At 39.4% G+C, this 12,287-nt stretch overlaps 1 protein-coding gene across 1 annotated transcript; it reads left to right on the forward strand.

The window, feature by feature from the left end:
- The first annotated feature begins 532 nt into the window (after nucleotides 1-532).
- On the forward strand, nucleotides 533-7,976 carry LOC134802097 (zinc finger protein 431-like). The gene is made up of 3 exons (XM_063774689.1): nucleotides 533-2,852; nucleotides 3,181-3,288; nucleotides 7,891-7,976. Exons 1-3 carry the CDS (start codon nucleotides 554-556, stop codon nucleotides 7,974-7,976), a joined length of 2,493 nt encoding a protein of 830 aa, XP_063630759.1. The 5' UTR covers nucleotides 533-553.
- The last annotated feature ends 4,311 nt before the right edge of the window (nucleotides 7,977-12,287 follow it).

Below are 12,287 nucleotides of genomic sequence, written 5' to 3' on the forward strand. Positions count from 1 at the left end.
TACGAAATATTATTTAATGTTTACCAGTAGCTTTTCGGTGAAGTAAAACATCGTGAGGAAACCGGTCTAATCCCAATAAGGGCCTCTGGGTTGGAAGGTCAGATGACAGTCGGTTTCGTACAACTAGTGTCCACGGCAATTCCTGGGATAAGTTGTCAAGCGGACCCCAGGCTCCCATGAGCCGTGGCAAAATGCCGGGAAAACGCGAGGAAGAACAGATTTATATACCATCAAAAACATAAGTGTGAAATGAGAGCCAAGTTCAAAATTAAGAATATGAGTTGTTGTTGACTACGCCGGCAAAAGAATTGAGATATATACGGGTGCCAGGTTCTAGTTCACATGGGATGTAATTAAAGTTTAGGATCTGACTCGACTAGTTTAATACGTACAGACTATATGATATTTGTCTGTTACTTTTCTGAAATTTAGTTTGTTAGTATAAATCAAGCCAAGACTAATGAGTGTATAATATATTATCTGAAAAACGTGATACATACTCGTATTTAATATAGTAAAATAAATAATTTTTGTTGCAGGGCAAACTCCTCGGATGAAACCAAGTGGTAGACCTGAAATATACCAATGTACCCACTGTAAATATACAACAGCTACACAAATATGGTTCATCAGGCATTTGAAAAAACATACTAATGCGAAATCATACAAGTGTGAACACTGTAGTTATGCTAGCAGCATTAGAGGTAATTTGAAGGTTCATCTAAGAACACACACTGGCGACAAGCCTTACAAATGTGACCAGTGTAGTTATGCTAGCAGAAGTAAATGTACTTTGAAAGTTCATCTAAGAACACACATTGGCGACAAGCCTTACAAATGTGACCAGTGTAGTTATGCTAGCAGAAGTAAATGTACTTTGAAAGTTCATCTAAGAAAACACACTGGTGAAAAACTTTACAAATGCCACCAGTGTAGTTATGCCAGCAGCCAGAAAGGTGGATTGAAAGTTCATCTAAGAACACACACTGGCGATAAGCCTTACAAATGCCAACAGTGTAGTTATACCTGTGCCCAAAAAGGACTTATGAAACGTCATATAAGAAAACACACTGGCGACAAGCCTTACAAATGCGAGCACTGTAGTTATACTAGCAGCGATAGTGGTAATTTGAAGGTTCATGTAAGAAAACACACTGGCGTAAAACCTTACAAGTGCAAGTACTGTAGTTATGCATGTGTAAAAAAAGCAATATTGAATGTTCATGTAAGAACACACACTGGTGACAAGCCTTACAAATGCCACCAGTGTAGTTATGCTAGCAGTCTGTCAAGTTATTTGAAGGTTCATCTAAGAAAACACACTGGTGAAAAACCTTACAAATGTGAACTATGTAGTTATGCTAGCAGCCATAAAAGTCAATTGAAGCTTCATATAAAAAGACACACTGGCGACAAGCCTTACAAATGTGAGCAGTGTAGTTATGCTAGCATCCAGAAAGGTCAATTGAAAGTTCATCTAAGAACACACACTGGCGACAAGCCTTACAAATGCCACCAGTGTAGTTATGCTAGCAGTTATAAAAGTGATTTGAAGGTTCATCTAAAAAGACACACTGGTGAAAAACTTTACAAATGTGAGCAGTGTAGTTATGCTAGCATCCAGAAAGGTCAATTGGAAGTTCATCTAAAAACACACACTGATGAAAAACCTTACAAATGCCACCAGTGTAGTTATGCTAGCAGTCATAAAAAGTGTTTGAAGGCTCATCTAGAAAGACACATTGGCCAGAAGCCTCACAAATGCCACCAATGTAGTTATGCTAGCAGCAATAAAGGTAATTTGCAAGTTCATCTAAGAAAACACACTGGCGAAAAACCTTACAAATGTGAGGTATGTAGTTATGCTAGCAGCCATATAAGTCATTTGAAGGCTCATATAAAAATACACACTGGTGAAAAACCTTACAAATGTGAGCAGTGTAGTTATGCTAGCATCCAGAAAGGTCAATTGAAAGTTCATCTAAGAACACACACTGGCGACAAGCCTTACAAATGCCACCAGTGTAGTTATGCTAGCAGTTATAAAAGTGATTTGAAGGTTCATCTAAAAAGACACACTGGTGAAAAACTTTACAAATGTGAGCAGTGTAGTTATGCTAGCATCCAGAAAGGTCAATTGGAAGTTCATCTAAAAACACACACTGATGAAAAACCTTACAAATGCCACCAGTGTAGTTATGCTAGCAGCCATAAAAGTCATTTGAAGGCTCATCTAAAAAGACACACTGGTGAAAAACTTTACAAATGTGAGCAGTGTTGTTTTGCTAGTACCCGCAAAGGAAATTTGAATGCTCATGTAAGAACACACACTGGTCACAAGCCTTACAAATGTGAACTGTGTAGTTATGCTAGCCGTACTAAAGGTTCTTTGAAGGTTCATCTAAGTAGAATCCATTTAAAGAAACACACTGGAGAGAAACAATACAAATGTGGCCACTGCAGCTATGCTAGTGATGACAGAGATGTTGTACGAAAACATGAAATTATACACGATGATGAAAAGCGTCACACTGGAGAGAAACAATACAAATGTGGTCACTGCAGCTATGCTAGTGATGACAAAGATGCTGTACGAAAACATGAAATTATACACGATGATGAAAAGCGTCACACTGGAGAAAAACAATACAAATGTGGTCACTGCAGTTATGCTAGTGATGACAAAGACGCTGTACGAAAACATGAAATTATACATGATGATGAAAAGCGTCACAAATGTGGCCAGTGTAATTATGCTACCATTTATAAAATAAATTTACAGATCCATAAATGCACACATTCTGTTGAGATACTTCACAAGAGACGCACGGATCTCGAAGGGCAGCACAAAGGTAAGAAGACTATTAATTTTTTTTAACTTTATTGCACAAAAGAAAACTTATCAACATAAGGCGGACTTAATGCCAAAAGCATTCTCTACCAGTCAACCTTAGGCAAAGCAGAGAGACTATAGAAGGCATAATCGTATGTATTGGCATCCTGCAGCTGTAAACTTATACCAAGTGTGTGTTTGAATAAAGAATATGTGCTATGTATATTTGATTTTGTTATTATATAGATTTACATACCATCTCAATTATTTTGACAAGTATGAGGCAAGTCCGACTGCGGACAACAGAAAGTGATACTCATACAAAAATATCACCTTTTTGTGAATAGAGTTAAAGTATGGTGGAGCAGCGGCCAGCAGCAGGCGGCCCTCGCACGCCGCGCACGGCGACGCGCGTGACGCCGCGCACGACCACACTTACAGCGCCGCTCTTCCAGGTTAGTGCCGCCGCTCCTCCAGGCTAGTGACGCCGCGCACAACCACACTTACAGCGCCGCTCCACCAGGTTAGTGCCGCCGCTCCTCCAGGCTAGTGACGCCGCGCACAACCACACTTACAGCGCCGCTCCACCAGGTTAGTGCCGCCGCTCCTCCAGGCTAGTGACGCCGCGCACAACCACACTTACAGCGCCGCTCCACCAGGTTAGTGCCGCCGCTCCTCCAGGTTAGTGCCGCCGCTCCTCCAGGCTAGTGACGCCGCGCACGACCACACTTACAGCGCCGCTCCTCCAGGTTAGTGCCGCCGCTCCTCCAGGCTAGTGACGCCGCGCACGACCACACCTACGCGCGGCTATTGTCCGCGCCGGCGTCGGGGCCCAGCGCCGCTCCTCCAGGTTAGTGACGCTGCTCTTCCAGGCTAGTGACGCCGCGCACGACCATACTTACGCGCGGCTACTGTCCGCGCCGGCGTCGGGGCCCAGCGCCGCTCCTCCAGGTTAGTGCCGCCGCTCTTCCAGGCTAGTGACGCCGCGCACGACCATACTTACGCGCGGCTACTGTCCGCGCCGGCGCCGGAGCCCAGCGCCGCTCCTCCAGGTTAGTGCCGCCGCTCTTCCAGGCTAGTGAAGTGATGCCGCTCCTCCAGGTTAGTGTCGCCGCTCCTCCAGGCTAGTGACGCCGCGCACGATAAATTATCACCATATGTACTGTAAAACAACTTTACATTTCTTGTTTTCGAATTTCAATATTAAAATTTCAAAATCGTCTTTATTCAAGTATAACTAACAATATATCATCTTAAGCAGAGTTGGGCAAAAATTAACTGGAATAAGAATAAGAATAAAAACAGAAATTTTATTCTTATTCAAATCGATTTGAATTAGAATAATTCTTGCACTAGTTATTTTAGAATAAAATTAAGGTGAATAATTCATGTGACTTTTATTTTAAATGCGGAATAAAAAACAGAATAATTATTCTAGAAGTGAGGCTATTCTAACTAAGGTTTTATTCAATTAAAATGTTATTTAGAATTAAGTTAATTTTTGTAGTACAATTGGTTATATTTTGTAAGTTGATTTTCACCCTTCTATATAACTCGGATTGATTTGATATTTGTTACTTTAGTTTAGGTATAGTACACATTGAGGAGTTCCGCTATATACTATCTAGTTCTATCATCCGATCAGGGTGCTTAGCCAACATGCCAAACGTTGACGCTCCGTAGAGTTGCGCATAGTCTCTCTCTATCACTCTTACATATTAGTGCGATAGAGAGACAGATAGCGTTTCGTTGTCGTAGCACTCGTGCCGCAAACGATTGGGTGCCTAGCTAAGATGCCAATTTTTGTTTTTAATTTAATAACCAAATCATTAGGTACAATTTAGCTGTTTTTAGCGCTTTCTGTCTCTATCACTCTTACATATTAGTGCGATAGAGAGACAGAGATAGCGTTTCGTTGTCGTAACGCAAACGATTGGCATGACGCACCCAAGGTGCCTAGCCAAGATTTCAATTTTTGTTCTTAATTTAATAACCATCAAATCTTTGTGTACAATTTAGCTGTTCAGGGGGCCTAGCCAATATGCCAATCGCTTGCGCTCCGACAACGAAGCGCTTTCTGTCTCTATCACTCTTACATATTAGTGCGATAGAGAGACAGAAATAGCGTTTTGTTGTCGTGGCGCAAACGTTTGGCATGTTGGCTACGCTTCCAAGGTGCCTAGCCATGATGCCAATTTTTGTTTTTAATTTAATAACCAAATCATTAGGTAAATTTAGCTGTTCTGGGGGCCTAGCCAACATGCCAATCGCTTGCGCTCCAACAACGAAGCGCTTTCTGTCTCTATCACTCTTACATATTAGTGCGATAGAGAGACAGAGAGAGCGCTTCGTTGTCGGAGCGCAAACGATTGGCATAATGTCTAGGCCCCTAGAACAGCTAAATTGTACCCAAAGATTTGGTTATTAAATTAAAAACAAAAATTGTCATCTTGGCTAGGCAACTTGGGTGCATAGCCAACATGCCAATCGTTTGCGGTACGACAACGAAACGCTATCTCTGTCTCTCTATCGCACTAATATGTAAGAGTGATAGCGACAGAGAGCGCTTCGTTGTTAGAGCGCAAGCGATTGGCATGTTGGTTAGCCCCCAGAACAGCTAAATTTACCTAATGATTTAGTTATTAAAATAAAAACAAAACTTGGCAACTTGGTTAGGCACATTGGGAGCGTAGCCAACATGCCAATCGTTTGCGCTACGACAACGAAACGCTATCTCTGTCTCTCTATCGCACTAATATGTAAGAGTGATAGAGACAAAGCGCTTCGTTGTCGGAGCGGAAACGATTGGCATACATGGAAAAACACGACCTGCTCACTGATAACCAGTATGCGTATAGGCAAAAACGGTCAACTACAATGGCAGCACACAAAATAATTGACTCAATTATTACGGGCCTTGATGAGAAGCACAGGATGGCAGGCATACTGTGCGACTTATCAAAGGCGTTTGACGTTATAAACCACAAATTGCTATTAGCCAAGCTAAGTCTTTACGGAATTGAGGGTTATGCACACAAATTGTTCACGTCATTCCTGTCGGACCGTAGGCAGGTGGTGAAAATGTCCACGAATGGAAAATCACAAATCTCAGACACAGGCCACGTCAACTTGGGCATCCCTCAAGGGTCAGCGATCGGCAATACCTTATTTCTGTTATTTATTAACGATCTTCCGTCAGCAATAACGAGCGGCATACCAGTACTCTTCGCGGATGACACAACGGTAGTCGTGAGGGCCCAAACCCATGAACTGCTTGCTGAGAAAATCCGTGAGGCATGTGATCAGCTACAGTTGTGGTTTTCGTCGAATGGGTTGCTCTTGAATGTCGCGAAGTCAAACGTGATGATTTTTTCAGCTCGTGGCACTGCAGTACCTTCGTGTATTACAAACGGCCCAATGCCATTGTGTTCTGAGAGCAAATTCCTGGGCTTTACGGTTGACTCGAACCTTGGCTGGAAGTGTCATGTTGACCAATTATGCAATAGGTTGAGTAGTGCTGTCTTCGCCATCAAGAAACTACAGCCACTTATATCACGAAAAGCACTGAAGGCTGTGTATTTTTCCCATTTTCATTCATTAATATCTTACGGGACGTTAATATGGGGAAATTCCACAGATTCAAAGCGAGTCTTGATACTTCAAAAACGGGCGGTTCGATTGCTAGCTGGAGTCCAAGCCAGACATTCGTGTAAGGAGCTATTCAAGCAAATCGGTATAATGACACACTACTCACTTTACATATTTCAATATTAATGTTTGTAAGAAATAATTTGCCAATGTTCAAACGTGTCGAGGTTGCGGGCAAACAGCTCCGATCCACGGGTAGACTACGCACAGTGCCGCGTCGCATGGCACTTTCAGTCAAAAATCCGAGGGTGATTGGACCAACGTACTATGAACGTCTACCTGCAAAATTGCGAACTGAACCATCTGACGAAACATTTGAACGCCAATTGAGACTCTTTTTATTGGATAATCCATTATATTCTGTAAATGAATATATGGAAATGACATGTAACACAATAAACTGAATGTAATTAATTTTTCTTTGACCTATATTTCATTTTTATTTTAATTTGACGATCATTATGACATATCCATGCTTACTGTATTGACATTGTTTTTACATTTTATATTATTTGACATTGTTAAAAAATTTAGTTAATTAATTGATTGCTTATAATAGTTATAATGGTTTTTAAATTGTGTACTTATTGCTTGACATTTGTATAATTATAATCAATTCTTATTTTCCTACTTGACGATCATAATATAAATTCGTACAGATTAGTGTAAAATAATTTATATTGTAATTTCATATTATGAAATAAATAAATCTAAATCATCTTGGCTAGGCCCCTAGACCAGCTAAATTGAACCTAATGATTTGGTTAGTAAATTAAAAATAATACGGTTACTGAAACTATGCGTTATGAGATGAGACTGTCAATTTGTAAGATTTTATTCCATAAAATAGGTATAAATTAGACAAGAGACTAACTACTATTACATCTGCCTAACTATACGTAATTAGTACCTATACACCCGGACTACATTTTTATTCGTGGAATATTATTTCCATTAAAAATCATGATTATATTTATTTGATTAAGAATAAGTTATTCTCATTCAATTTTTTCTCATACGAATTATTCCCGACCAAAATTATTTGAATATTTTTGACGGGAATAAAATCGAGATGATTTTATTCCTACGAATTCTTATTCAAATAATGATTTTATTCTTGAATGCCCAACACTGATCTTAAGCAAATTAGCATAGCACTTTATGACTATCATTCTTTAAACTTATACAATTATTATAGGTACACAATACAAATCAAATTTAATAATAAGAATTTCAAAATAAGATCGTTATACATTAAAATAAAATAGTATAAAAAATACTAGACTAGAATCTTTCAGAACTAATTCTAATAGTCAAAAAAACGCAGTGTTTTAATATACTGGTTGCAGTGCAGGTAGTCAAAACACTACTGGAAACGAGCAAGTACTAACAGGTAGTGTTGTTCTCAGGCCTCGAGAGCGGCCTCGACGTGTCGTACGCGGAGATCAAGAGAAAGACAGACGAAGAAACGACCGCATCGTTATACACCGGATAGATCTTGATGCCATCACGACAATAGTAGAATAAGGTCTATCTTTAGAAAAACGCAGCCATAGTAACACTGACCTATTTATTATTACACTGTAGGTTTTGTAATGTTTTAGGAATGATTTAATTTCCTCCCCATTTTCTACTTTGTCACAGTGACAATAGTATGAGGTCTCTAGCGACTTTCATATTGATTGTCACTGTGACAAGGTACGAAAGCGTCTGTAATTTAATTCTTTCACCGTTCCTTATCTACATACTAGGCTTACAGATGGCATATTGGTGGAAAATAATAAATAAATAATTATTATTATCATAGGGACATTCTTACACGAATTGACTAAGTCCCACGGTAAGCTCAAGAAGGCTTGTGTTGTGGGTACTCAGGCAACGATATACAGTGAAGCCTGGTTAAGTGGGACCTGGATAAGTGAGAAACCTCTATAGCTGGGACTCATGGTGCGGTCCCGACACTTTAGCACTGAATTACCTCTGTTACTGAGATAAAACGAACCTCTATAACTGGGATTCGTTGTTGTGATTTTACAGTCACATTTACCTCTATAATTGAGACAGAGAGTGTATTTTACCTCTTTTACTGAGACTATATTTATAAGATTACATTTTCCTAATTGTTTTTTAGAATTTTATAGGGGTATCTGAGATAACGTCAATCTATGACCTCTATAACTTGGACTTCATTGAACAATTTCCGTATTCTTACTAACTCTTAGTCTATCCACAAATTCCGCATTTGCCTAATTGTGTCGAAACAACTTGAAGTTTGATTTAGTTAATGTATGTAAGTAGTTAAAAGTATGGAAACAAAACCTGAAATTTTGATAAGTAATACGAAAATAAATTTTCATTTATTAAATTTCTAATACGCAATGAAGTCCGTATCAAATTTCATTTAATTTTGAAATATCTATCCTTTGGAGAATCATTCAAAATAAATTCAATGAAATACTTAAACAGACTTAAAAAATATTTAGGGACAAGGATTATTTTACCTTATTTGTTTTTAAAGATAATTACTAAATACCTTATTAACCACCTCTATAACTGAAATATACTCTATTCTCACCTCTATAAATGGAACCCTCTGTAAATTAGACAGAAATTTATTTGTACCTGGGTAAGTGGAGAACCTCTTTAAGTGAGACAAATTTGCTCGTCCCTAGAGATCCCACTTATCCAGGTTTCACTGTATATAATATACAAATACATAGAAAACATCCATGACTCAGGATTCTCAGGAACAAATATCTGTGCTCATCGCATAAATAAATGCCAAATACCTAAATAAAATAGTTAAGTATTGTGTTATTTGTTCTAAATTTATTTTACCTGTAGCCTATTGACTTTTTAATAAAACATTAAGTGAAATTTAGAACTGTTAAGTTTTACTCTTTATTTCTAGATGTAATGTTATTTCTACGACTATTCGTCAACAAACTGTCTTAGTTTGGCGAAAATATTGTATACCTAGTATTAAGTGTATTTTGAAAAAAAAAAAAAACCACGTTATGCACGTGTTTTTCCTTCCAAGTGAAATAAAACTAAAACGCTAAGAAATAGTATACATTTTATTTACTGACTTAATACTTTAATACTCGTAGCAGTACTCCTTTCGTGTGGTTTTCTTAGAGTTAGACCAAGAGAAGTCTGCAACGATTTTAATATCACATGCAACGCAGTCACAGAATAAATTATAGTACTACGCAATATTATTCATACGCCATAATGTCATAGAAGTTTGACGTTTAAAATAACACTTGCACTGCGTGTGCTAACGAAATCGTTGCAGACTTATCTCGGTCTGACTATACAGTTTGGCAAAAGCCCGCCCGCAGATCTTCAAAATCGACTCCACACTCGCGTTCGCGGCTTCGCACCGCGATTCGCGCACGAGTGTGGAGCGGGCTTCAATCATTCGAAGCATTATAGTATTACCAAAGACATATGTAGGTAACTATCTATTCTTTTTGGTATTACGTAACGTTACCATGGAGATCCGTCCACAACGTTACCATGGAGAAATGTCCACAACATCTCGTCAAAAATCGATTTTTATTGTAGCGTGCGGCGTGCGTAAGTTATTGAATACTTAGTGTTGAATAAATTTTGGATGGATTTGAAACAATATCCTCTTCGATCAAAAATACTACCTTAACTTGATGTTTACGTTAAAAACGAAGTGTTAATTGTTACTATATACTAGTTGACGATGGAGTCGTCTGCTGTCGTCGCTGAGAGTGGCTGCGTGAAGGCTGAGCCCTGTGAGGATGTGTGTATAAAAGAAGATACCACGTTCGAGGGAGTGTCTGTGAAAGCTGAGCCCTGTGAGGATGTGTGTGAAAAAGAGACCACGTTCGAGGGAATGTCTGTGAAAGCTGAGCCTTTGTACGATGTGTGTGTAAAAGACGAGTCGGCCGGCGTGAGCGCGGCGGAGGCGCTGTACACCGATCACGTCAAGAAAGATGAGCTCGTGCTCGGCCCTGTGCTAGTGGAGCGGCGCGGCGTGCGACAACCAACAGGTCAGAATTCTATTAAAGGTACACTAAGGTACACCGAAAGTACAATATGTTCCAAAATATTTCGTTCAAATTCGCTGAGGTCCACCCGCTATCCTGACATTCGATAATTGTCTGTTACTTTTCTGAAATTTAGTTTGTTAGTATAACAACTAGCCAAGACAAATGAGTGTATAATATAATTATTATCTGAAAAACGTGCTACATATTTAGTAGTAAAATAAATCATTTTTGTTGCAGGGCAAACTCCAAGGATGAAATTAAGTGACAGAGAAATATACCTATACAAATGTAAGTTTAGTTATGCTAGCAGCAATATAGGACATTTGCAAGTTCATGTAAGAAAACACACTGGTGACAAGCCTTTCAAATGTGCCCAGTGTAGTTATGCTAGCAGCCATAAAGGTCATTTGCAAGTTCATGTAAGAAAACACACTGGCGACAAGCCTTACAAATGTGAACTGTGTAGTTATGCTAGCAGCCAGAAAAGTTATTTAAATGTTCATGTAAGAACACACACTGGCGACAAGCCTTACAAATGTGCGCAGTGTAGTTATGCCAGCAGTCATAAAGGACATTTGCAAGTTCATGTAAGAAAACACACTGGCGACGAGCCTTACAAATGCGAACACTGTAGTTATGCTAGCAGCCATAAAGGTAATTTGCAAGTTCATCTAAGAAAACACACTGGTGAAAAACCTTACAAATGTGAGCTATGTAGTTATGCTAGCAGCCATAAAAGTCATTTGAAGGTTCATCTAAAAACACACACTGGCGACAAACCTTACAAATGTGAGCATTGTAGTTATGCTAGCAGTAGTAAATGTACTTTGAAGGTTCATCTAAGAAATCACACTGGTGAAAAACCTTACAAATGTGAACAATGTAGTTATGCTAGCAGCCAGAAAGGTGCTTTGAAGATTCATCTAAGAAAACACACTGGTGAAAAACCTTACAAGCGTTACAAATGTGAACAATGTAGTTATGCTAGCAGTCGCAGTGATCAATTGCGAGTCCATGTAAAGCAACATACTGGAGAGAAGCCATACAAATGTGGCCAGTATAGTGCTGGCTACGCAATAAGAAACTTGCAAATTAATTTAAATAAACATCTCACCGCGCACGGCGACGCGCGTGACACCGCGCACGGCGACGCGCGTGACACCGCGCACGGCGACGCGTGTGACACCGCGCACGACCACACTTACGCGAGGCTACTGTCCGCGCCGGCGTCGGGGCCCAGCGCCGCCCCTCCAGGTTAGTGCCGCCACTCCTCCAGGCTAGTGACGCCGCGCACGACCAGGGCGAAAAAGTACCACCATATGTACTGTAAAACAACTTTATCTACACACATATCATAAACCCTCTATGATGCCTTCAAAATCCGTAAATAATGGCCCACATTACGATAAACTGTTTAGTTACAGCTAATTTCTTATCTGTGAAAATGTTGTAATAGCTTCATTACTATATCAAAATCGATTTGGTAATCCATTCAAATTTCGAACAACTCTGAAAAAAAAAAACAATTTGATTTGACCCCTATTCTAATATCAGTCTAGATGACGTTTTATTCGAAATGAAATGACAATTGCATAATTACATACAATATTGACAAATCTCGCATGTTAAAGTTGGTCAAGCAGATCTTGTCAGTAGAAAAAGGCGGGAAATTTGAAAAATGTAGGCGCGAAAGGATACCGTCCCATAGAAAATTTGAATTTCGCGCCTTTTTCTACTGACAAGATTTGCTTGATCATCTTATAGTTGGTATCGAACGA

Source organism: Cydia splendana, chromosome 24, assembly GCF_910591565.1.
Source record: "Cydia splendana chromosome 24, ilCydSple1.2, whole genome shotgun sequence".
Classification (NCBI taxonomy): domain Eukaryota; kingdom Metazoa; phylum Arthropoda; class Insecta; order Lepidoptera; family Tortricidae; genus Cydia; species Cydia splendana.